At 43.2% G+C, this 22,604-nt stretch overlaps 1 protein-coding gene across 1 annotated transcript in view; it reads right to left on the bottom strand.

The window, feature by feature from the left end:
* The window catches only part of FER1L6 (fer-1 like family member 6), a 755,805-nt gene that overhangs the window by 340,166 nt on the left and 393,035 nt on the right, over nt 1-22,604 (bottom strand). Inside the window, exons 5-6 of the mRNA XM_086966191.1 lie at nt 3,472-3,603; nt 226-288 (exon numbers count right to left, since the gene is read on the bottom strand). Coding sequence (XP_086822317.1) covers nt 226-288; nt 3,472-3,603 — 195 coding nt within the window. The remainder of the gene's footprint in view (nt 1-225; nt 289-3,471; nt 3,604-22,604) is intronic.

Below are 22,604 nucleotides of genomic sequence, written 5' to 3'. Positions count from 1 at the left end.
GTGAATTGCCAAATGTGTTTTTTTAGTACCCAGATTCAGCACCAAAGGCACTTACTAAACAAAGAGTAAAAAAGGCATTACCAGAGTCTTGAGGAATATAATCGTTTCATAAAATGTTTTCGTTTTACAAGGTGTCACAAAATGGATGGGGCTTATCTATTCCAAGAACCAAATATCGTGAACGAATCAGCGCAACAGCACAAATAAAAGATCTAATACACTTACGGATATTTTGATAATTTTGTTGAAAAGATGATCCTGTGCACCAATGAAGTCGAAAACAAAATACTGTAAACAAACAAAATGACATGATCAGCGCTTTGTACAGTTACATTCTGAGTGATATACAAGTGGACTGAGCTACTTCCTGTAATGTTAAAATATGCTATTCGTTTCCACAGAAACATAGTTTTGTCTGGAATTTTACAGCGCCAAGTGGCTATTCTACTTAAGTCTGACTGCTTCATAAAGACCGAGGCACAAAATATTAACCCAGTTGTACCCAGTGTGTAAATAAATACTTCTTGAAGGAAAGAAAAGTGTGCAGCTAATCTAAATTTCATGTTTTCAGAGAACACATTCACTACAGAGATGAAAGGGCTATATTGCACTGGTTATATTTCTTCACTTTCTTAAGGTTTCAATCATTTCCATTGGGTTTCTTAAACTTCTAATACAAATAAAACATTGTAGGTCGGCGTACCCACCTCAAAAGATAGAAAATAGAAACAAGAAAGTAAGAAGGGCCCCTGTTTGTGTTCCACCTCTTAACCCTGAACTCACAGTTTCTCCATCTCCGCCCCAATGTTTCTTTCCAATACTCAGCTTACTTTTCTCACTTCTGGGCGTAAATCAATGCTCTGTCCCAGAATACGCTGTCCCTGTCACATGAACTTGATCAATTAAGTCTCGTAGATTTATCACCTTGAGAAGGCCTAGTGTACTCAGTGATTATGGACAGCTGAGTCCTGGTCAGTATATGCCAAATTAATAAATTGTAAATTTCAATTGGGAGCAAATGGGGATGTCGAGTTTGGTGCTTAAAGAATTGTAATTTAAAACTCTCTTTAATGGTATATTCAAATTTTAAGTCACAAATCTGAAAATGCCACTATTAGAAAGTTGGCATATTGTGTTGGCAGGATGGGCCATCCCTGAATTGATGAGAGGGGAGGAGCCTACCACAGTTGCACACCATAAAGCCTCTGCCTGAGCACACTCACAAAGGATTTGACAATAGTCCTTTGTGCCCTCAGTCAAGCTGGGACCTGGGCAGGGAGGCTGGAAATTCCAAGCACCTCTTGGGTGGAAGCCTCTGGAAACGTCTCCTATTTCATAGTGGGCACCAGGTATGAATATTGGACCCTCAGACCCAGCCCTTCAGTATACCTTTGGATCTGTATACAACTCAGAAGGACTGCTGTCCTGCTCTGGAAGAAGGACTGCTGCCCTGCTGCTCTGCTGCCCGGCTGCCTGAGTGAGGAGGAATGGGCCTTCAATCTTAGCCCAGACCACTAGAGTGTCTCTAAGGGACTAGTTGTCTGGCCTCCTCATCAGTGCCTCAGGGACAGAAAAGCCTTCAAGCACCTTGTACCCACCTTGTACCCAGCACCTGGCCTCTATCTGCTTTAGTCTTCCCACCAAGTGGTGACACCCCAGTCCTGGACACTTTGAAGTGGGCCTGAAGGTGCTCAGCCAACCCAACTTGTGGTCCCAGCAGAACCAATGCAGCATGACACACCGCCTTGCATCGGAAGTGCTGCATGGTGAGGCATGACGCAGAACCCCACACAGTATGGAACCTCAGCTGAGTGACACATCCTCGATGCAGGACCGAACATCGCTGCTCCGCAGCTCCTCTGACCTGCTGCTGCATGATGCATCCTCAATGTAATTCCTTGCAGCTGCTGCTGAGTGACGCATCCTCATCGCGGGATCTCGCAACGTTCCACAACATGTATTTAGAGTACTTTATTCTGCAGCCTAATTTGGTCCCTGTATCCACCCCATGCTCGATCATGGTCAACCTCAACTTGTCACTCAGATAACCACATTTGATGCTTTGTGCTTTTAATCACTGTTTTCATTGAAATCTTTAACATTGCATATCTCCGGTTCGACTGATTGGATTTTTGTTATTTTGGTAATAAATCATTTAATACATTTTACTCAATTTTTCTAAATTAATGTGAGTTTTTTCTTGTGTTGTGTTTTCACATTATTACTATTTGAATTGCTGCATAAATACTTCATACATTGCCTCTTTGTTAAGCCTGCTGCTTTGGGCCAAGCTACCAGAGGGTTAAGCACAGGTTAACATTTGAGGGTTGCTTGTGTTTCACCCTGACAAGAATTGTGGTTGCTGCTTGAGTAGGGTTTCAACCACCTTAGCCAGTAACCCAATTCCCCAACAATAAGGATTTTGCAAGTCATCAAAGAGTTCTATGACCATATAGAGAAATGAGCCTTAGGCTGAGTTAATTTACAAGGTCACAGAACTCAAAGGTGACTTGCAGTATCATTATGTTGTACAACCGGGGTGCTTTATTGCTTATAATACATGGCAACACCATCAACTTTCCCACAAACAAGAAAATCCATTATGTTCTTTCATATGAAAGAGATAGTTTGTTTGCAAACATGAAGAATAAAGAGTCAGTCCTGAGTAGAGTAGGTAGTTCAAAATTAAACATGCTAAAAAAGCAATTAGATTTTTACTATAAAAAGATATTAAAATCAGTTTAATGGAAGTCAGACTTAAAAAAAAATCTGTAGCTCGGAATATATAGAAACACATAGGGTTATTCTATATTTTCTGTATTTAACTAAGTTGTGCACCAAACAAACTTGTTGCCATACATATCCGCTTTCTGCTCATTACTATTCATCTACAAAAATAGAGTAAAAGGAGGAAAAACCATGTTTAATTTTTTGTTTTTTTTAAAATAAATTGCAGCATTAATTATGCTCTTGGTTCTACCTTTCATCTTGGCTGCTGGCTGTGGAAGCAGGCATTGTGCCTTCGGAACTCAACTGGTATAAGTTACTGCTGATGAGCAGCTATGTAATTTCTTTGTTACAGGCGACTAGGTGCATCACACATTGCTTGTAATAATGAAATTACAGACAGGTTTTATTCAGGGATGGTGGGATCCCAGGTATTTCAAGTATATCGCTTTCTATACCCTTTTCATTTCCTGGGTAGAGACATTCCATTCATTTCAGGCACAGCGATTCATACTTGATTAAACATAAATGATTTCAGAGAAATATGTATTCAATTACTTTCAAACACAAAGAACTTTGCCACTTGTGTTGCAAAAGAAAGTAATCTTTTGGTCATTTGCTGAAGAGAGTGCAAGATGTGTCCAAAGATGTTGTCAATGGTTACACTCACCATTTTAACAATAGGAACATTATTTTACCAAGGCCTCTTGTAATCAAATGCAAGATTGCACACACAGTGTGTACCTCATTATAGAACGGTGTATTCGTTCCTTCCTTCACTGTCGTTTGCTTCTTTTCATCGCCAATCTCGATGATCACGATTGGATCAATGTTTTCTCCTACCAGCTGCCGGGCTTCGATAATTGTTATTGCAATCTGAAAATCAAAGAAGGACACACAACTGGATGTCAACACCTGTTGCATAAGGAAACATCAGATTCACATTTGTAGATACACAATCTTATGCACTCCTGCAGTTTGTATCGCAGTTTCATGTGACTGAGGGATCCCCGTTGGAGGTGGCTTGCCCTCTGGTTATTCATACTGACTATATGGGGAGAGGAGTTGGCCTAACGGCTAGGGCGGTCGTCCTCAAATCTGGGAAACTAGGTTCGGGTCTCAGCAATGAGGCTGAACATCCTGTGATTCTGGGCAAACCACTTAACCTCCCCGTGCCTGACAAAAAATGAAGGTGTCCTCATGTAACACAACTGGTGCTATGTAAAGCGCTCTGATACCCGATTCCAGTCAAGTTTGCGCTATATAAAACTCCGTAAAATAAATAAAATGTAAAAAATATTATAGCAGATACTGATGGAGTCACATCATGTAAAGCTTCAAACTTTAAATGATCAAATGGTTGCAGCGATGGGATAGATCATACACGCATAAGTATTTCACAAATGAATTTTATTGTTCAACAGTGTTCTTTCCTCAGAATCACTGTGTGTATCACTCTAGCCTACACGTGTTTCATCACAGCATGTGGCTGTGAATCTTCAGGGCTGATCTGAATGATCAAGGCGCGTTATCGGGAGACCGGTGATAATTCCGTCCCGGTCCTAATCGGGATGTTTGCGTGTAGTGGGAGAACGGTACCGTGGGTAATCGGTTGCCGTTTCGTCAAACAATAAGGATCGTGTGTACCAGTTCACACAGCGTCGGTGCTAATCGGGCTGTTAACCCGTGGGTTGAGCCGAATGCAGCTCGTGTTTCCGCATTCGGACGCTGTGTGAACTGGTACACACGATCCTTATTGTTTGACGAAACGGCAACCGATTACCCACGGTACCGTTCTCCCACTACACGCAAACATCCCGATTAGGACCGGGACGGAATTATCACCGGTCTCCCGATAACGCGCCTTGATCATTCAGATCAGCCCTGAAGATTCACAGCCACATGCTGTGATGAAACACGTGTAGGCTAGAGTGATACACACAGTGATTCTGAGGAAAGAACACTGTTGAACAATAAAATTCATTTGTGAAATACTTATGCGTGTATGATCTATCCCATCGCTGCAACCATTTGATCATTTAAAGTTTGAAATTCAATTTGATACACAAAGTGTGCTCTGGATTCTTGTCCAATTACATTAGAGAGGGGTCTCAGAACCTCTTCTCTCACAGAGGTTAAGGTTTTCCTCTGCCAAGAAGCACCTAATTCTATACCACGAGACCTTAATATTTACCGTGAGAAGCTGAGCGCCATATTCCTGAACACTTAAAAACCTTTTCTCTGACTCTATAACATCATGTAAAGCTTACAATGCAATGATCTGCACCAGGACACACCTTTAAGAGAGCGTGCCAGGCACAGACCTGGTCATTGTGCCCTATTAGACCACCTACGAACTTGTGCCTGCCCTGGGGGTGGTGTATTACTGAAAGGTGGACTGACTGCTTGTTTTAAGCAGTCAGTCTGTCATTTAGAGTGCAAGTGCCAAAACACCCTGTTTTTCAAAGGGGGTGCAGAGATCCACCTAGGGGGGTACAGTGAGTGACTGCACTCAGCTGCAGGAGGATGTCTGGGGGATCGAAGGGATCCCTGCACCTCCCTGTTCTCGGAAGAGGACAATGATGGTGCACCACCTCATTGTGGTCAGTGCACCCCTCCCCTGAAAGCTCATTGGTCCCAGTGTCCGCATATATAAATATGTGTTCCATCACTTGCATGTGGCCATGTCCCATGCAAATGAGAGATCACCCCCGAAGATTGCGCCAATATCCCAATGGCATCGAAAAGCAGACCGACACACGTCTGTTGCACCCCCGTGGCACTTTGTGTAATACGGCTCAAGATCTTTGCTTATGTTTAACTTTTTCATTTTTTTGTTTGCTTGAAGCACGGCTCCAATAATATTTAAAACAACACTTTCAATAACATACATTTGTTTCAGTTATTTTTCTGTTTATTAGTGACATTTTTCCTGGTAATTTGTCCCTGAGCAGCCGACCAATAATTATATATAGGGAATTGTCTTTTGAGCTTTTTCAACCCTGACTCAAAGTTGTTCATCTGTCTTCATTAAAATGATCTATGAGCAATAAATTGTGTTTTAGACCCTTGCAATTAAAATCATAGAAAGCCTATTTGTGCAGGAACCATGCAGTGGCCTGCTTGTGCAGCGCTGGCTCCTTTCCTCATACAGAGCACAGGGTCAGATATACTGATGCTTTTTTTTAATTTGCAAACCCACTGATTTGCAAATTCAGTGGGTTTGTGACAGCAAATTTATTTTTTGTTCTGTACAAAACCCAGTTTAGGAGTCTGAAAATGTGCCCAAACTCCTAAAATGGCAGTTGGCCACCACAACGAATCGAAATTTGGAAGGGTGTTCCTTCCAAATTGTGATTTGGTATGGTATGTGCAAATGGCTTGTCGCCGCAATTCCAGGTGCAGACCATTGATCTGTTTATGGCCTTCTCAAAAGAGGTGATACCTGATTCGCAAATGGGAAGGGGTCCCCAGGAGACCCTTTTCCCTTGGGAATTCGTGTTGGCAGCCTCTGGGGAAATCCTGGACCTCTGCTGGCTCTCCACGATATTTTCCAAAATGAGAAACCTTTATTTTCCAGAGCAGGAACAGCAGTTCCTTTGAGGAACTCGGGCTGAATTAAAAAAAATAAAAGTTTCCCACACTGAGATGGTTGTCTGCTGTTCCTTGCAGACCACCATCCCGGTTTTTGTAGCCAATCACATGGGTTTGCAAATTGCAACCTCTTACAAATGGACTCTTAAAAAAGGTGACCCACAGTGTGTTGTTTTACAATGAAATTAGTATTAGGGCTGATCATTAGCTCAGGAAATTGTGTTGGTGATGTTATGTGGTCAAATAAGAAACACAGATAAAATGGAGAAAACCTTGGGGAATGCCCCCAATAGAACTGAAGTAACATAGATGTCCTAAGTAACAGAAGGAAAAGAAAAAGAAAATTGATGTTATGGTGCCTTCCAAACTGTGTTAGGAAAACTCCAAACTGGATAATTTGCCAGGGAATATGTTTATTAAAGGACAGAAGCTCTCCCCCCTCCAGCCCTGGTATGCCACATTGGGCCACACCTCACAGTAGTGTGCCAGGACACTAGAGTCAGTGTCACCTCTGGCTAGCTGGGGGAGCTCTTGAGGATGGTATGTGAGGTGGGTACTCAATGGCACAGCATAGGTGAGTAACGAGTGGGAAGGTTAAAGGAGGCTTTGCCTTTGCAACCATGGCAGAGGTTCGCTTGACATATTATAAAATCCTCACCTTCCCAGCGGAAATCTCACTGCCTTCAAAGAATACACCCATTTTATGGTTACAGCGAATGTGCTGAAGGCAAAGAAGTATGACAAGTGGGCGATATGTGTTATGTGGCACTGCTCAATATACTTTTGTCTTTTTCTAAAACAAACTCACAATGTGGGTGTTGGTTTTAGAAGAAAAGCATTTATAATGCAATAGGTCTTGCATTTACACGAGACCTATTGCATTGCAAATAGTAGGCATCAGGGACAACGGGAGGGAGGGAGGGCATGAGAGGGTGCGAGAAGGCACGGGCAACGAGAGTGCAGGTGGGGGAGGTGGAGAAGGCACAGACAATGGGAGGGAGAGAGTAAAGAAGGAGAACCTCAATAAAGAAAATTGCACTCACAGTCTAAATAACACCTACTGTGTAATACTCAAAGTAAATGGGCCAGTCACCATGGGAGGTGACAAATAAAGAGGACAAGGTACTAAGGAGGATCTAACAAGCCTATTGATAAATCGGAAGCCAGCATTTAGGACAGACAATGACACAAGCCAATGACAAATATGCGCGAAGAGTACTCAGGCTTCTATACGCTACTCCACCAAAACAAGTCTTGTAGAGCAGCGCATGCGCCCTGGCTCAGGTTCAACCTAAAAACAATGGCACTGACATGCATGGAGATGTTTCTCTGACTATAAGGGCCTGAAAGTTCCAGGCAACGACATCCACTGATGTCATCCTGCCACAAATAAGACAGGGTTACAGTCACCTGGCCCCATAGTGATAGATGGGCCACTACGTCAAAGGTTTCCACTGACAACGCCAGCTGTTGATACACAGCCAAAATTCTGTAGTTCACCCACCTGGAAATGAGATGGGGGAATCACAAGTTTGGCAGGGTGGGATAACTGTCATTTGGCCATTCACTATTATTGTTAAGCTCTAAATGAACCCCAAATTATTATGTCAGATGGATCAATGAAAATCAGAGAAGGGCAACAGTTAAAATAAACACTGGTTCCATAAAAATGTTGGTGTCTCACATGAATATTGAAATCGAAAACACACCTTTAATCATGTGGTGTAGCAGGGTTTCCGTTCTCCCACAGAACTGTGCACAGAGATCTAGAACCTGGGTGAATTAGGATGACCCAAAACTCACCTTAGTATCAGAAATCCCCTTACCTAGCTAGCTACAGTGTCTCATTGGTCATAACAAACTCCCAATGACTTAGACAATCCAGAACATGAACTTAGGGTACCTCAGGTATCGGGGAACACATGAACACTCTTTCGCTCTATAATCATTTCAAACCACAACGGGGAGTAAAAGAACACACGTGCAAGTTTGAAATATTTATTTTTCAATGCAAGGTTCTCAAACGCAGTATCTTATATAATACCAACATACATATTATAAAAACCAGAGTTATCAGCATAGTCACTAGTCCATAGTAAGCGAACGGTGATAGCATATTATAATGCAAAATCTATAGAAATCTGTATCACCTATATTTCGCGCACCCTATTTAGCATACTATATTATATCTAAGAAGGTCTCATTGGGTTTTAGCAGGGCGGGCCCATACCTCTAAATGTCAGCAGAAGAAGATCACATCATCAGCTACCAACTCTCTTCGTGCGAAGCACCATCAAGTGTGTTTTTGCATTCTCAGTAACTCTATCTTAAACCCGCGTAGAGCCCAATGTTGGCAGCAACATTATTTGTGTTATGTCTAATGTGGTGCAAGAATCAGGCCTCCCAGCAACCTTGTGTTAGGTTATTCTTAGAGGCTATAGATCTCAGTGTGCAGACAGTGTACCAAGTGTACCAGGCACGACTGATATCAGAGCAATAACATATTATTCTCAATAAATCACATCTTTCGTCTAGGTTGAAAGCTACAATAACAATTATGTGCCGTGTGCAAACTGAAGCCGAAGGAAAATATGTCGTTTAAACATTTAATAAACTCATGCTAATTTAACACAATATATAGAAAAGCATTAACTATATGACACCCCCCCAATGATCCGAGGACGGTCAAGAAAAAAGCCAATAATATAATAAAGGCATAACATAAAAGCAGAGTTCAATAATATTGAGCCAAGCTAAATGTATGTATATGTATATAAAAATTGACAATACAAAATATGTATGAATGCCTATAGTGGCCAAACCAAAATGTAAAAAATCTCGAACTCGAGGCCTAATATAAAATCACAGGCCTAGAACATATGAAGTAAATTGTTCGTAAGAAAAATGGCACCATTCAGAATTACTAAAAAGTCACGTGCCCGTATAGTGAAAGTCTCCAAAGCCACTCATGGGTGGATAGAATATGCAAAATAGGTAGCCACAGCTTCCAACATGAAATCACTGTCATCATCCGAAAACAGTTCAGCCATCCAATTAAGCAATGGGAAAGAACATACGTGCTCCTCCAACACCGAACCCTCTAGCAACATCAGAGGACAACTCGGTGGGTTCTCAAGAACGCTATGTGCCAGAAACTCATGCGCCGCTGCGGGGATGTCCCACTGACCCATTAGTCCATGCATCGCTGCCAAGGCCATAATCCTTTCGCCAGACCAAATCAACTTGTGAGCAACTACGGGGCCCATCAGGTGATTAAAATCGACTTCAGGAGATAACGGCAAGCAGAGACACAAATCAATGGCCCAGTCAAATTCGCAGCTCAGGCAATGAAACACAGGCTGGGCACATGTGAAATAGGAAAATCGAAACGATAATCCAAATGCCGTGCTTAAGGTCGCAAGCGGCAAGGTGTCATAGTAATCAAGCATCCGGTTGCGAAATAGTGTCAGAAGGGGCTGAGCGGCTTCTTGCGCAGGATGGGCATCCATGTTTTAGGAAGCAGAATAACAACAAAACGCCTGCAGCTAAAGCCAGCAAAACAGGAAATCCGCCAAACAAGCTCGAAAATATTGAATGGAAGAAAGCTGGGATAACACCAAAAATCTTTTCAAATGTAGTCACGAGACCACTGCTAACCAATTTAAAAAAATGAGCTAAGCCAGACGTGGAGGAGGCATTAAAGATCTGATGTACTAATTTGCAGAAATGAAACGGCAAGTCAGTATTTAAAAGTGCCTGCACCTCTGTGCGTGTGTTAGCTATGTGAAGGACATAAGTTTCACGGCCGAGCTCAGGGCCACTTCTTTTTGAGACAAAAGAGCCCTTATTCGGCTCAAACCATTGAACTCCGCTCTCAAGGTTGGGATGCGCGGGCAGATGGAAACATCTGAATTCCCATGCGTGGGTGGATATAACACGTTCTTGCAACACACCACACGTTCTGATACAGTAACCACATAGGCAATACCGACCATTAACCCACAACACGCCTCGTTATTCAAAAGTAAATAACTACAGTTTGTCAATAAAGTAAATGTGGGAACTATTGCAGGAACTGGTGTGCCTTTTAAAACACAGGCTAAATTAGGCCTGTCCTGATTACAAGAACCATGCAACTGGATGTGTCTGCATACCAGAGAGCGATCAGGCGACTGTGTGCATTCTTCACCATTCAGATTCACTTCCTTTCCATCCTTCAGGCATCTGTATGTGTATGGTAAAGACCATGCCTCATGTAGGAAAGCACTGCCTAGTGGTTCATATCGGCCTATTGCAATATATCGCATACAATTAGTAAATTTATATAAAGCAAAAGGTAAAGTAATAACACCATGGATAAGCCATGTAGCAGCAGATGCCTCAGCTACAGAAAAGGGCAAAGATTCTAATTTTTCAATGTGCAACATAGAAAACGATGCATCTCGCATAGAAAGCATGCGCTGCTTGTCAGTCAAATTAAACGGGGCAAATAAGGATGATACGTTCATGTAACTCCAAGGAACGCGACCAGCTTTCAGAGTCTGTAGTGTCCATGCAAACTGCATTACAGAACGCAATTGATTTTGACCATGGTACAATACAGATACTTCATCATTTACAATGTCAACTACAGAAGAGACAATATTGTTCAACGTGTAAATTCGGGAAGAAAGCATGTTAATACTGTTATCGACAACTACAAGCACTTTTTCCAAATTTGCTTGGTCAATCGCTCTTAGGCGTTTAGCAGCCTCAATTTGTGAAAATTTCCAAATTTCATTGTAAACAGCATAAATCCACCGTTTAGACCTACTCTTAGCTGGGCCTTTTATAAAATCATTCAAATCCACGTTTTCAGTTAACTGAGCCAGATGTAGTTTAACTGCAGCTAAAGTGGAATGTTGTAACCAAGTCTGACACAGTTTCCCCACAGAATAAGTGGTGACAGTATAATCAGTTTCAAAACGGGGATCAGGTCTGACTTGTGTGAACCCTTCAGCCAAACTCAGAAAACGACGTTGGCAAGAATCAGCACTTCTTTGCCACATCAACCAACCCTTTGGATCCAAACTGGATATATTAAAGGATGAATTGTGCAAAAGAGCTTGTAACTCACGAATGGACAATTCAGTATAATTACCCCATCCTGAATATTCTTCCAATTCGGGGATAATTGGTGTATTTAATTTTTTAGAAGTAGCCAATCCAAAGCATATTGTTTGGAAAATGGATGAATTTAGAAACAACATGTGATTCGGGATGAGACATGCTCGGTGCAAAGCCTCAGTGCCTTGTACCTGCCAATCTTTGGTACCCCAAACCGATTTAAGGTCAATTGTTCCTTTCCAAAACTCGTAGCCATCTACAGCTAATCTGTCTAGAAAGGACTTCGAATACAGCAAGTTTGTATCGGTAAGTCTAACTTTGGACATGGACTTTTGTGTCATTTTGAAATAAAATGACTCAGGATTTGATTGATTAAAATCTGTAAAATAAGAATATTTTTTCAGAAATGTACTGGAGCTGCCTCCCAATGGAGCAGGGCAATGTTCTCACTGTGTGTAATTTACAGCAACCCTCCTGGAATTTGTCTTATGTAAAAAATGATTACCATAATGTTAAGAACAAAAGAAATCACCATAATTAATAGAATCTAAATACAGATCCTCAGCATCAAAGGCAGCATAGTATTTCAAATCAGAGAATAATGCTTCTACGGCCTGAATATCCCAATCATCAGAACGTATATTTTGTTTAATCACATCTCCCATGTTTACTCTAAGCACATTCGGAACATTAATCACTTCAGTGGGCCCATGTATTTGAAATCTAACCGCATCCCACACAATCCCATGAAGGACAGGCCAAGCAGTAATGTTGACTGTATTCAAGTTTCGTTTCAGTCTGTGTGCTGAATGTGAAGAGGAAAGAGGGGCCAATGTTCCATTAAGGTACCAAATTCCTGTTCTTTCTTTAACATAGTGATCATCGATCAGGCGGAAAAAATAAAACACAAAACCAATTGACATAAAAAGGTAAAATGAAAATAGAATCAACCAAATGTATGTCCAAGGGGGAATTAAAAAATGTTTTTTAAACAAGGTGGCATATTTTGCAATAGTTGAGGGTTTCTTTGAAAGTTCCGAAACAGAGTCAAAAGAGAATCTTGACTGGTCGGCTAAACGAGTCTGCAAATCTGGCATAGATAAGTCAGCAGAATAGGTGTAGTTCAGCTCATCAATGTTAGTAACAGGAATAGTATTTAATAAAGGACTGGATATGGAAGGCATCTCGAGGGACACCTCCTGTTCTGCACCAGAAGTAATAGCCAGCACAGAATGCCTCACCATGGAAGGACAGGATATAGCCGGTGTCATGCTATGAAGAATCGGCCACCCTGTGTGTCTTGACATTGTCAATAGAAATAAATCTGTTTTCCTTACGACCTGGAAGTGGTGGTAATATGACTTTGCCTTTTCTTGTGCCCTTCACTCCAAGAACTCGAACCGATGCACGATATGAGGGACCAAACTCTTTCTTGTTATCGATCGTCTCTCAAACCAGTTCTCCAACTTGGGGTAGCCGGCCAACTACCGGGATCTGCAACGCATCATCCGATGTGGAGGGCAAATGTTCCTTTGCTAGACTGTCTCTGGCCTTTTGTAGATCCTGTAAAACACTGCAATGTTCATCTACGTCAAAGGCCGTGGCCTGGGCCTTGCAGTCTAGACCGTCGAGGTCAGGGACGTACATCTTGATACCAAAGAGCATTTCGTATGGGGTCCGCCCACCCAGAGACCTTCTAGGGAGATTATTAAGCGCACGCTGCACGCCATTGAGGTGGGCTAACCAGTTTCTGCCAGTGCCTATAACTCGAGCTGTCAAAGATTGCTTTAAGTCACGGTTCATTTGTTCAACTACACTATTTCCCTCGGGTCTGTACGGAGACGAAAACTTGACTTGGACCCCCAACGAAACCATAGCATCCTTATACGCCTTAGAGGCGAAAGCCGGACCCTGGTCCGAATGGAAGGTATCACAGGCAAAAATACCTACAAAGACTCGCAAATCCTTAATGACAGTCCGTGAATCAGCGCTCCGATGGGGCCATACCCACACAAAGCGTGTGCATGAATCAACTGCTACTAAGATGTACTTATATGCAGTATCAGAAGAAAAAGGACCGCAGTGATCCAAATAAACGCACCCAAGCGGTTTATTAGAGATGTACAACTGTGTCTGAGGCGGACGCGCACCAGTTGAAGGTTTAATCTGCTGGCAAATGTCACATTGAAGGACATAATCGCGCGTCTGTTTGTACAGTCCCCGCCACCAGAACCTCTGTTGTAGCTGTGTTACAGTCGCTGAGACGCCCGCATGCGCAGACGCCACACCTTCATGAGCCGCTGTAATCAGAGAAGCCCTGCGATCCGAGTTGGGAATTAAACGTTCACCAACCTCAGGAATTTTCACATAAGGAACCTTATTGGGACTTAAGTGGTATGTGTATTTAGAAAGGAACCCCGCAGGATATTTACTTCCCTTCTCTGTAGCAGCAACCGCTGCCAAGATGTCATCATCTATCTTACTTTTGGACCTCGTGACTGCTGCAACTAAGTATTTTGATACTGCTGACTTCGCTGCTTCAACAGCAAGCGAATTTCCGACAGCGTGGACCCCCACGCGCTGATGGCCAAGAGTATGAATTACAAACACGAGAGGCAACTTCTCTTTGAGTTCTGCCACTCGGACCCAGATCATTTTATGTTTTATAGTACTACCTTTGGAATCACGAAATTCATTCTGAATCCAAAAGAACAAGTTCTCATTGTAAGACTGGACACAGTAGTAAGAGTCACTTACGACCAAAGTCGTCACACTCGGATCTGCGTACTCCAATGCAAGCATCAGAGCATGAAGCTCAGCCAACTGTGCGGTGCAGTCCCCAAGCGCCTGCGTGCGCACGACACTGGACTTGAACTCATCGTTCACCATGGCACCGACCACAATGGCGCAAGCGGAAACGTAGGCATGTTTAGAGCCATGCGCAACCTGCGCCGAACCATCAGTGTAAATGATGCAATGGAAATCCTCCAATGGCCGCATTGCTAAAGGAGCAGGATGAACAAATTCATACTGTAAGAACTCCTGCGACCGTAAAGTGGCATCAAAAATAAACATGACATCCTGGGATGCCAAGGATGCAGCCCATTGAATCCACAGACGGTGCAAAGCTTTAGAATTAGGTACACTGGCTTTCGTAACTGCCTCCAAGGCAGGACACAGGGTAACAACCAACATGCGTTTTCCCTGTGACAGGGCACGTTCCTTAAGAATGGCCATCTGCACAGCCGTCAAAACTTTCTCCACAGTGGAAAAACGCAATTCAGCCGAAGTGTACAAGTGTGACTTGTAAGCCATAGGTACTGTATCTCCTTCATTAAAAGTTAGGTACGTGAAACCTACCGTCCCCGGGACAATTCTTATCACCAGGTTGGTCTGGTTATCACGAGTCTGTAAGTATTCAGAAGCGAGCAAATCAGCTTGCAAAGATTGCAGAATAGCTGAATGCTCAGGCAGCCAGCATGATTTGGAAAAAGATGGTTGTATCAAAGCATACAATGTATGTCCTCCCGAAATTCAAAAAGCCCAGTAAAGATTGTAATTTTTTCAGTGTTGTCGGAGAGCGCGACTGAGCGCACTTCTCCAGGAAGTGAGGAGCCAAGCCCTTTCCTTCATTAGTCAGTTCATAGCCTAGCAACAACACCATGTATTCTGCAATGTGCGATTTTGCAAAATTAAACTTGTAACCCATGTCTGCAAAGTTACAAATAATACTGTTCACTCGACACAGATGCTCCCAAAGTTCGTCGTCTGTGAGATAGATATCATCCACATAGGAACAAGCATCTGGGTCGATCCTCTCCAACAGAGAGACAATGCGTGCGGAAAATACGCCAGGGCTATTCTTATCGCCCATTGGAAGACACCGAAACATTTTTTGGACCCCGCCGCATGTGAAAGAAGTCCATTGGGATCTAAGACTGTCCAATGAATGGGCATAAAAACCATTGGAAATGTCAAGCGTGGTTTTGAACCGCTTACGCACAAGACTATTTACAAGGGCAGAGCCGTGAGTATTCTGTACTGCACAGTTAAGGCAATGCGAGTTCAAATGCCGGTAATCTAAAACCAAACAGTAAGAGCCGTCCGGTTTGTTTACAGTAAAAAGGGGGTTATTCATCGGTGACACACACGTTTCAATTACACCTTGATATTCCAATTGTTCAAGGATCGCTGCGACCGAAGCTTTGGCTTCACGTCGTATGGGATATTGAGGTTGAGGCTGCGGCTGAGACCGTAAAGGAATCTCGTGGTTCGGGGACAATTTATCCCAGCCACACTGATTACGGTACACAGCCGGTGCAAGCGCCAGAGCCCACTCTTCTGCAAAGTGCCTCGCTTCCACTCTCTAAACTGTGTTCGCGAAACTGGGGAGGATCACCTCCTCCCCTCTTGGAGCTGCGAGCACAAAAGGTGGGGGCCAGTCAGCCTCCGAAAGCAAAATGTCATATGTAGACGAAAGATTTTCCCAAAATACCCCTTTAACGGTACGCTGTATGTCACCTTCAATTAACAGGACAATTTCAAAAAGTCTATCAGGGGGAGCAACTCTTGTATCTGCTGTTTCAATCACAACATAAGTGTCAGTCGCTGTCACCTTCAGTAGTGGACGGAGGGCCTCTCTCACTATGGTAATCTCCGCCGCGCTGTCCAGCAAGGTCAGAGCCCAAGTCAGATTCCGAAGCCTCGTTCTCACAATCTCGGGCATATCGATGCGCTGTCAAGGCTGCGACTTTCTTCTTGGCAAACTGTGGTATCTGAGGCGTAGAGCCCTCCTGCTTGTCTGCACCGTTGCGCGGGCGGGGCTGACCACGTCCTTGCTGGCCACCCCGGCCCCTGCCGCCCCCTCCACCACCGGTTGACAGAGCCGATGAGTCCTGAAAGGAGCGAGGAGAGCGTTGGTCAGAGGCCTGAAAACGTTCAGGTGTCTTAATCATCGCGCGGTCGCGCCAATCATAAACACGTTCCGGCTGCGCAGGCAACGGAGACGCAGGGCGTGAAACCTGTGTCTGTTATTGTTGCTGTTGCTTACCCTGATTCTGTTTTTTACGCCAATTTTGTTTCTTAGACTCGGGTTGAACCTCAGTTTCCGAAGCTTGTCCCTGGGGTTGCTTCTTCTCCTTAGTAGAAAAAGGCTTATTACCCTTACTATTGCGACCTACGGTTTTATAAGCCGCCACAATTATCCTTGCTAACTGTCGGGGTTTCTCGGCATTGGGAACCAGAGCTAAAGCGTTAGCCACCTGAAAGTTCACTGCATCCCCCTTGACATTCGCAAGGATCAGATCGCAAACCACATCAAAGGAGCCACATAGGCGAATACCCAACTCAACAGCCGATTCCGGCCCGTGATCATCTTGAACACGTTTAAGGACCGTAGACAGATTGGACACAGACGGGGAGCCAAAGCACCTCGAATAGACAGCCGCAAAAGTCTTACCCCAGGTCTCACAGTCAACAAGCTCAGGGGCCAAATCCTTCGGTAAACTAAGCGTAAGAATCCGGTGTTTTTCACCAGGAGTCGTATTAGGAAACACCGCCTCCAGCTGGTCAAATTTCTCGGCAAGCCAGAAAGGAAAATCATCCTTATCCAGGGGCTTCTTGCCCATAATGGAATTCACCATGACAGGACTGATTTTCAAACCAGCCTGCCCTGCCGGAAGGGCTGCACCTCTGGGGCCACCCCCGTGAACATTACGACTCGTGTAATGCACAAGGGCTCTAATCACTGCAATGGCGACTACATGAAGTCGCCTAAGGTCCGCTATATTACACGTGGCGTGATTAGGGTGAGGTGTAAATCCAGCCAAAGCGGGCCAATTTGTGCCCGGAATGGATAATGGACCTAACCTCGGAGCGGTTAAAGAGTGTGGTAGGGCGCCACCAAACCAAACTCCATGCTGCCAAACGTCAATAGGTACTTCCTGTGCTCTGTACGGAGCATATGCAGCAGGTACAGGTGACGCAGTGTACGAGTGGAACACACCAGAATTTGCGTCCACTGCCGGAAATGTCACCCACGAATAAAACAGTTCGTACGGGTAAGCATGTTCCGCACTCACCACCAGAACCACAGCCAAGCCTTCAGCAGGTACATCATAAGTCTGCAAATGATCACGCACCGCAATGCGACTATGCAGCGGGATTTCCACGGCTTGTGCCATGACTGCACAGGAACGTGAAAAAACAAAGATTACTTTGTAGCACAACTGGGTAGTAATTCAAGGAAACCGTTTTTAGATAGATTCAAGCTTGAAAAGACCTATTTCAAAAATAGGTAGGTTTTTCCGACACTGCAGTTTTCCGGAAACGGGAATGAAGGGGTTAAGGTTTGAATGATATACTACTCGAGTGTCATGATATAAGGCCAACAATGTTGGGCGCCATGTAGCAGGGTTTCCGTTCTCCCACAGAACTGTGCACAGAGATCTAGAACCTGGGTGAATTAGGATGACCCAAAACTCACCTTAGTATCAGAAATCCCCTTACCTAGCTAGCTACAGTGTCTCATTGGTCATAACAAACTCCCAATGACTTAGACAATCCAGAACATGAACTTAGGGTACCTCAGGTATCGTGGAACACATGAACACTCTTTCGCTCTATAATCATTTCAAACCACAACGGGGAGTAAAAGAATACACGTGCAAGTTTGAAATATTTATTTTTCAATGCAAGGTTCTCAAACGCAGTATCTTATATAATACCAACATACATATTATAAAAACCAGAGTTATCAGCATAGTCACTAGTCCATAGCAAGCGAACGGTGATAGCATATTATAATGCAAAATCTATAGAAACCTGTATCACCTATATTTCGCGCACCCTATTTAGCATACTATATTATATCTAAGAAGGTCTCATTGGGTTTTAGCAGGGCGGGCCCATACCTCTAAATGTCAGCAGAAGAAGATCACATCATCAGCTACCAACTCTCTTCGTGCGAAGCACCATCAAGTGTGTTTTAGCATTCTCAGTAACTCTATCTTAAACCCGCGGAGATCCCAATGTTGGCAGCAACATTATTTGTGTTATGTCTAATGTGGTGCGAGGATCAGGCCTCCCAGCAACCTTGTGTTAGGTTATTCTTAGAGGCTATAGATCTCAGTGTGCAGACAGTGTACCAAGTGTACCAGGCACAACTGATATCAGAGCAATAACATATTATTCTCAATAAATCACATCTTTCGTCTAGGTTGGAAGCTACAATAACAAGTATGTGCCGTGTGCAAACTGAAGCCGAAGGAAAATATGTTGTTTAAACATTTAATAAACTAATGCTAACTTAAAACAATATATAGAAAGCATTAACTATATGACAGTGGGAGACCTGCAAAAGACTGAGTTAAGGAAGATTTTTTTCTGCAAGACATTTGTTTGTCAAAACAATCAACATAGGGCATAAATGACATAATATTTTGCAGGAGTGAAATCTCCAGAAATTTTCATTCCATGAAATTCACAAACTATGCAAGATTTTGCAGACTTATTCAAAACTTCATCCTGGCCTACAGGTGGGGTGGGCATACAAGGCACTATTACAGAATATGGGTATTGAGCAAATATTTATGATTATTATTCAGCCATCCAGAAGATAGGAAGGTTAAAGTAAAATATCAGTGGTACAATCATAGGCTACAGAAATATTTACTCAAAATATAGAAATAGCTAGTTGCTATTATATTTCTTTTGAAAGAGATGAGTCTTATTGTGAAAGTTCTAGGGTTGCATCTTGAAGAGCTGTTCAACCATTTGTCCTTCTATTGTTAATTTGATTCTCCATGAAAATATATTTCCTGGTAGGGAAACCCCTTTCCCTGTGTTCATTTCCATTCCAAGTCTTGAAACCAAATTATAATTATAATTTTTGGAGCCGATTTACAAGTGTGTCCAGGTTGGATATGCCCATGCAAAATGTTTGTGAATTCAAGGATGTAACACAAGCCCCTGTAGCCTTTGGGCCCTCTAGGGCCCACCCCAACCATTCCAAACTAGACCCATGCAGCACAAGTCTAGTGGATATCTGTGAAAAGTAGGATAATCTGGGCCCCTCAACACATTCTGCAGGGTGCCCCCACTATTTTGCCTTATGCCACTGTGTGAATGCCTACAAAGTACTAAATCTGAGAGATCCAGGAATTTTCCAAGGACATCCATACTTTCCATTAAGCTCCCCTTTCCGACCTCTAACACCACATTTTCAAAGGAGGAAAGTCCTCCATGGTAGCTGGTATCCTCAAGTTTGATACATGGGTGTAAATCCCAAAAGAGCCTAATTCTGTTAAACAGGATTTGGTGAACTACATTCGGGGTGCTTTTATTATGTTATGTTATGTTACTGCCATTTGTATAGCGCAACTGCTGCCCCAGCAAAGGGGCGCTCTGGCGCTGTCAGCAGAGCCACAAGCATAGAGAGAAGGCAGAAACTACACAGTGGGAAAAAGATGTGTTTTTATGGCGTTCCTAAAAGCCAGATCGTTAGTATGGCTTCGAATGTGACTGGGCAGTGAATTCCAAAGAAGGGATGCCCTACTGCGGAAGGAACGACCTAAATTGAACGTTAGGTGTTGAAAACTATTCATTATCTGAACCCTTTGTGCACTCAGATGAAGCTGGGGCCAGGGCAGGTTTTAATGTTTCAGGTACAAAATAGCACATCCACAAATGCCAAGGCATGTGGCCCATGAAAGTACAATAATATAAACCCAGAAATAAAATCTATACTATGCAAAGCAGAAGGCAACAGCCAACAAAGTAAAGTATCTTCTTAACTTTCCCAGATCAGTGAATGAGGGTGAATACTGCCATCTTTTGCAATAACTACCCAACTGGCGGATGTAGTGATGTGCTGACTGCTGTTTAATAAAAAGGATGGTGATTGGCAGGTTGAAAACGCTGCACTTCTCTGTGCTATTCAGTGCCATCAAAAAGTGAGATTGTTCCCTTGTTAAGTGCACAAAGCCAATTCGCACAGGACTGCGGATCGAAAGAAGATTTGATCTTCAGAAATATTGGTTGCACAGGAGGTATCTCTGAGGAAGAACACTGAGCTATTTAAGATAAGGAAGCCCGAGACACCAGCAGATGTGAAGATCATGGCATGAAGGCTATGTTTGAGCGACTTTGCAACTAATTACAATTGATTTTTCTATCACCTCAAGAAAAGTGCCGCGTGGCAGCCGTTTAATGGTGGAAAATTAGGAATGTTCCCGTGGAAGCAGTTCTCATCAACAGACGGTACTGATCTCGTTACAGCTCAAATGAGAGAAAAATCAATTGAACACGTCGTGATATCTTCATCCGAGCAGTGCCATCGCTTGGCGAAGGCCTGCTAGCGGGCTGCAATTGGCACAAGGGAAAGTGATGTGGATAATACACCTACAGAGTGCACTGGTGCCTGATCATGGAATGCTAAATTACTCACAAATGGGATTTTTTCATTCTTTCTCCATCAGATTGCATGAATGAATTTATTCAGTAACAGTTTTTCACTATTCATGAAGGCTTCGAGGCGCTATCTAAATAAAAAGAAATCAATATAGATATAATTCAACATTTAAGAAAAGTGATTGGGATTGATTGTGTTGCACAATCTTTTAGAGCTCAAGGGCAAAAGTGCAGTCCAGACTTTGGGTGATAAGTATTTCTGGATGAATCTATACTTAAGGTGGAACCCAGCTTTTAACTGCAACCTCTGATAGGGAGTAGCGTCCTCACATGCAGCCGCTGCAGGTAAGAGTGGTGGGGCCGGCCGGGGGGCGGGGGGGGGAGGGGGGATTTTGAGAGACGACCACAAGGTAAAATTAAATAAATGATGAATTTTCCCCCGTGGTCGTCTCTCGAAATCCCACCAGCAGGCCCTACCACCCCACCCTCTTACCTGCAGTGGCTGCTAACATGCTTATCTTTTGCTGCAACCCTCTGATTGCCGAAGAGCTTGTTTAGAACTAAGACAGGGTTGGCATCGACATGTCTGCCTAGTTTAGGTGTAGATACCTTGTCCAGGAATGGGCAGTATCCTTGCAGTCCTGTGTCAGGATGGTCCTCCTGCACTAGCTGCAGCCATGCTCGAGTTCAGTGCATGTGCTGATGAGGCAACACTATTGCTGCTTGGCCTACAATTCTCAGAGGTGATATTGTTTCTGCATTAAATACAGGTAATGTCATGGGTAGCCTATCGGCACACATCTTAATTCTGTTTTCACAACATGTGCAGGACTGCAATGGCCATTAATGTGAGCTGGTTTACTCTACATAAAAAAATAAGCACTGGCAAAGTCAACATGTCAGCCTTTTGATTTTGTCAATGCTTATATTGCTTTAGTTTTTGTAAACCTTTATTTTTGAGGAGCTGCCAGGCTCTTGCCAATACCTGGTACTCTTACTAAGCAGAATGACAACACTCATAGACAATGTCTTTTGCCATTACTTCGGCAAAGTGTGTAAGTTTAGAATTAGCTAGCACCATCCACACAAAGCTGAAAAATGACAAAAGCTTTTACCATTCCAGGCACAGTCTAACAGCTTTGAATTTGTAAAAAACATCCACGCCTACCTGAAATGAAAAAAGATTGCAGGGTCTCATGGAAGGAACAGAGTCAGAGCAGGGCGGTAAAATAAGAACCCCAACAAGGGTCAAGCAAATAATGATACAATCAAATGAAAAAATCATCTCCGTCAGTGAGAAAGTGTGAAATGAATCTGAAAGAGGACTGATCAAAAAGGATTGGGACCTGTCCCTACCCCAAATGATGACTTTTAAAACTCAGAAGTGAAATCGCTTAAATCCTTCGAAGAATAATGACTCAAGGTTTTCTTTGAACAGAAGGAAATGGCAGGCAAAGATGAGAGAGAAATAAACACAGGTCTACACAACAGATCAACCTTCTTGCCATGCTTACACCAGTTACCCCTTGAGGTAGCAAATTTCGAATACGCAGTAATGATTGTGTGGATGCTCTACAAAATAACAGACCACACATATTTCCAAACATAACAAAAATAAGAGAGAGATGCAATGAAGGAACTGGAGAAAGATCAGTCTATTGCAATCAAAGCATCAGACAAGGGCAGGCAAATGTACCATGGTGAATGACTCAGGTCATTCAACGATGACAGGTACTACAAGCGACTGAGGAAGGACCCTGCTAAAGACG

This window comes from Lissotriton vulgaris, chromosome 4_1, assembly GCF_964263255.1.
Source record: "Lissotriton vulgaris chromosome 4_1, aLisVul1.2, whole genome shotgun sequence".
Lineage (NCBI taxonomy): Eukaryota > Metazoa > Chordata > Amphibia > Caudata > Salamandridae > Lissotriton > Lissotriton vulgaris.
This window is presented reverse-complemented; position numbering and strand designations above follow the sequence as displayed.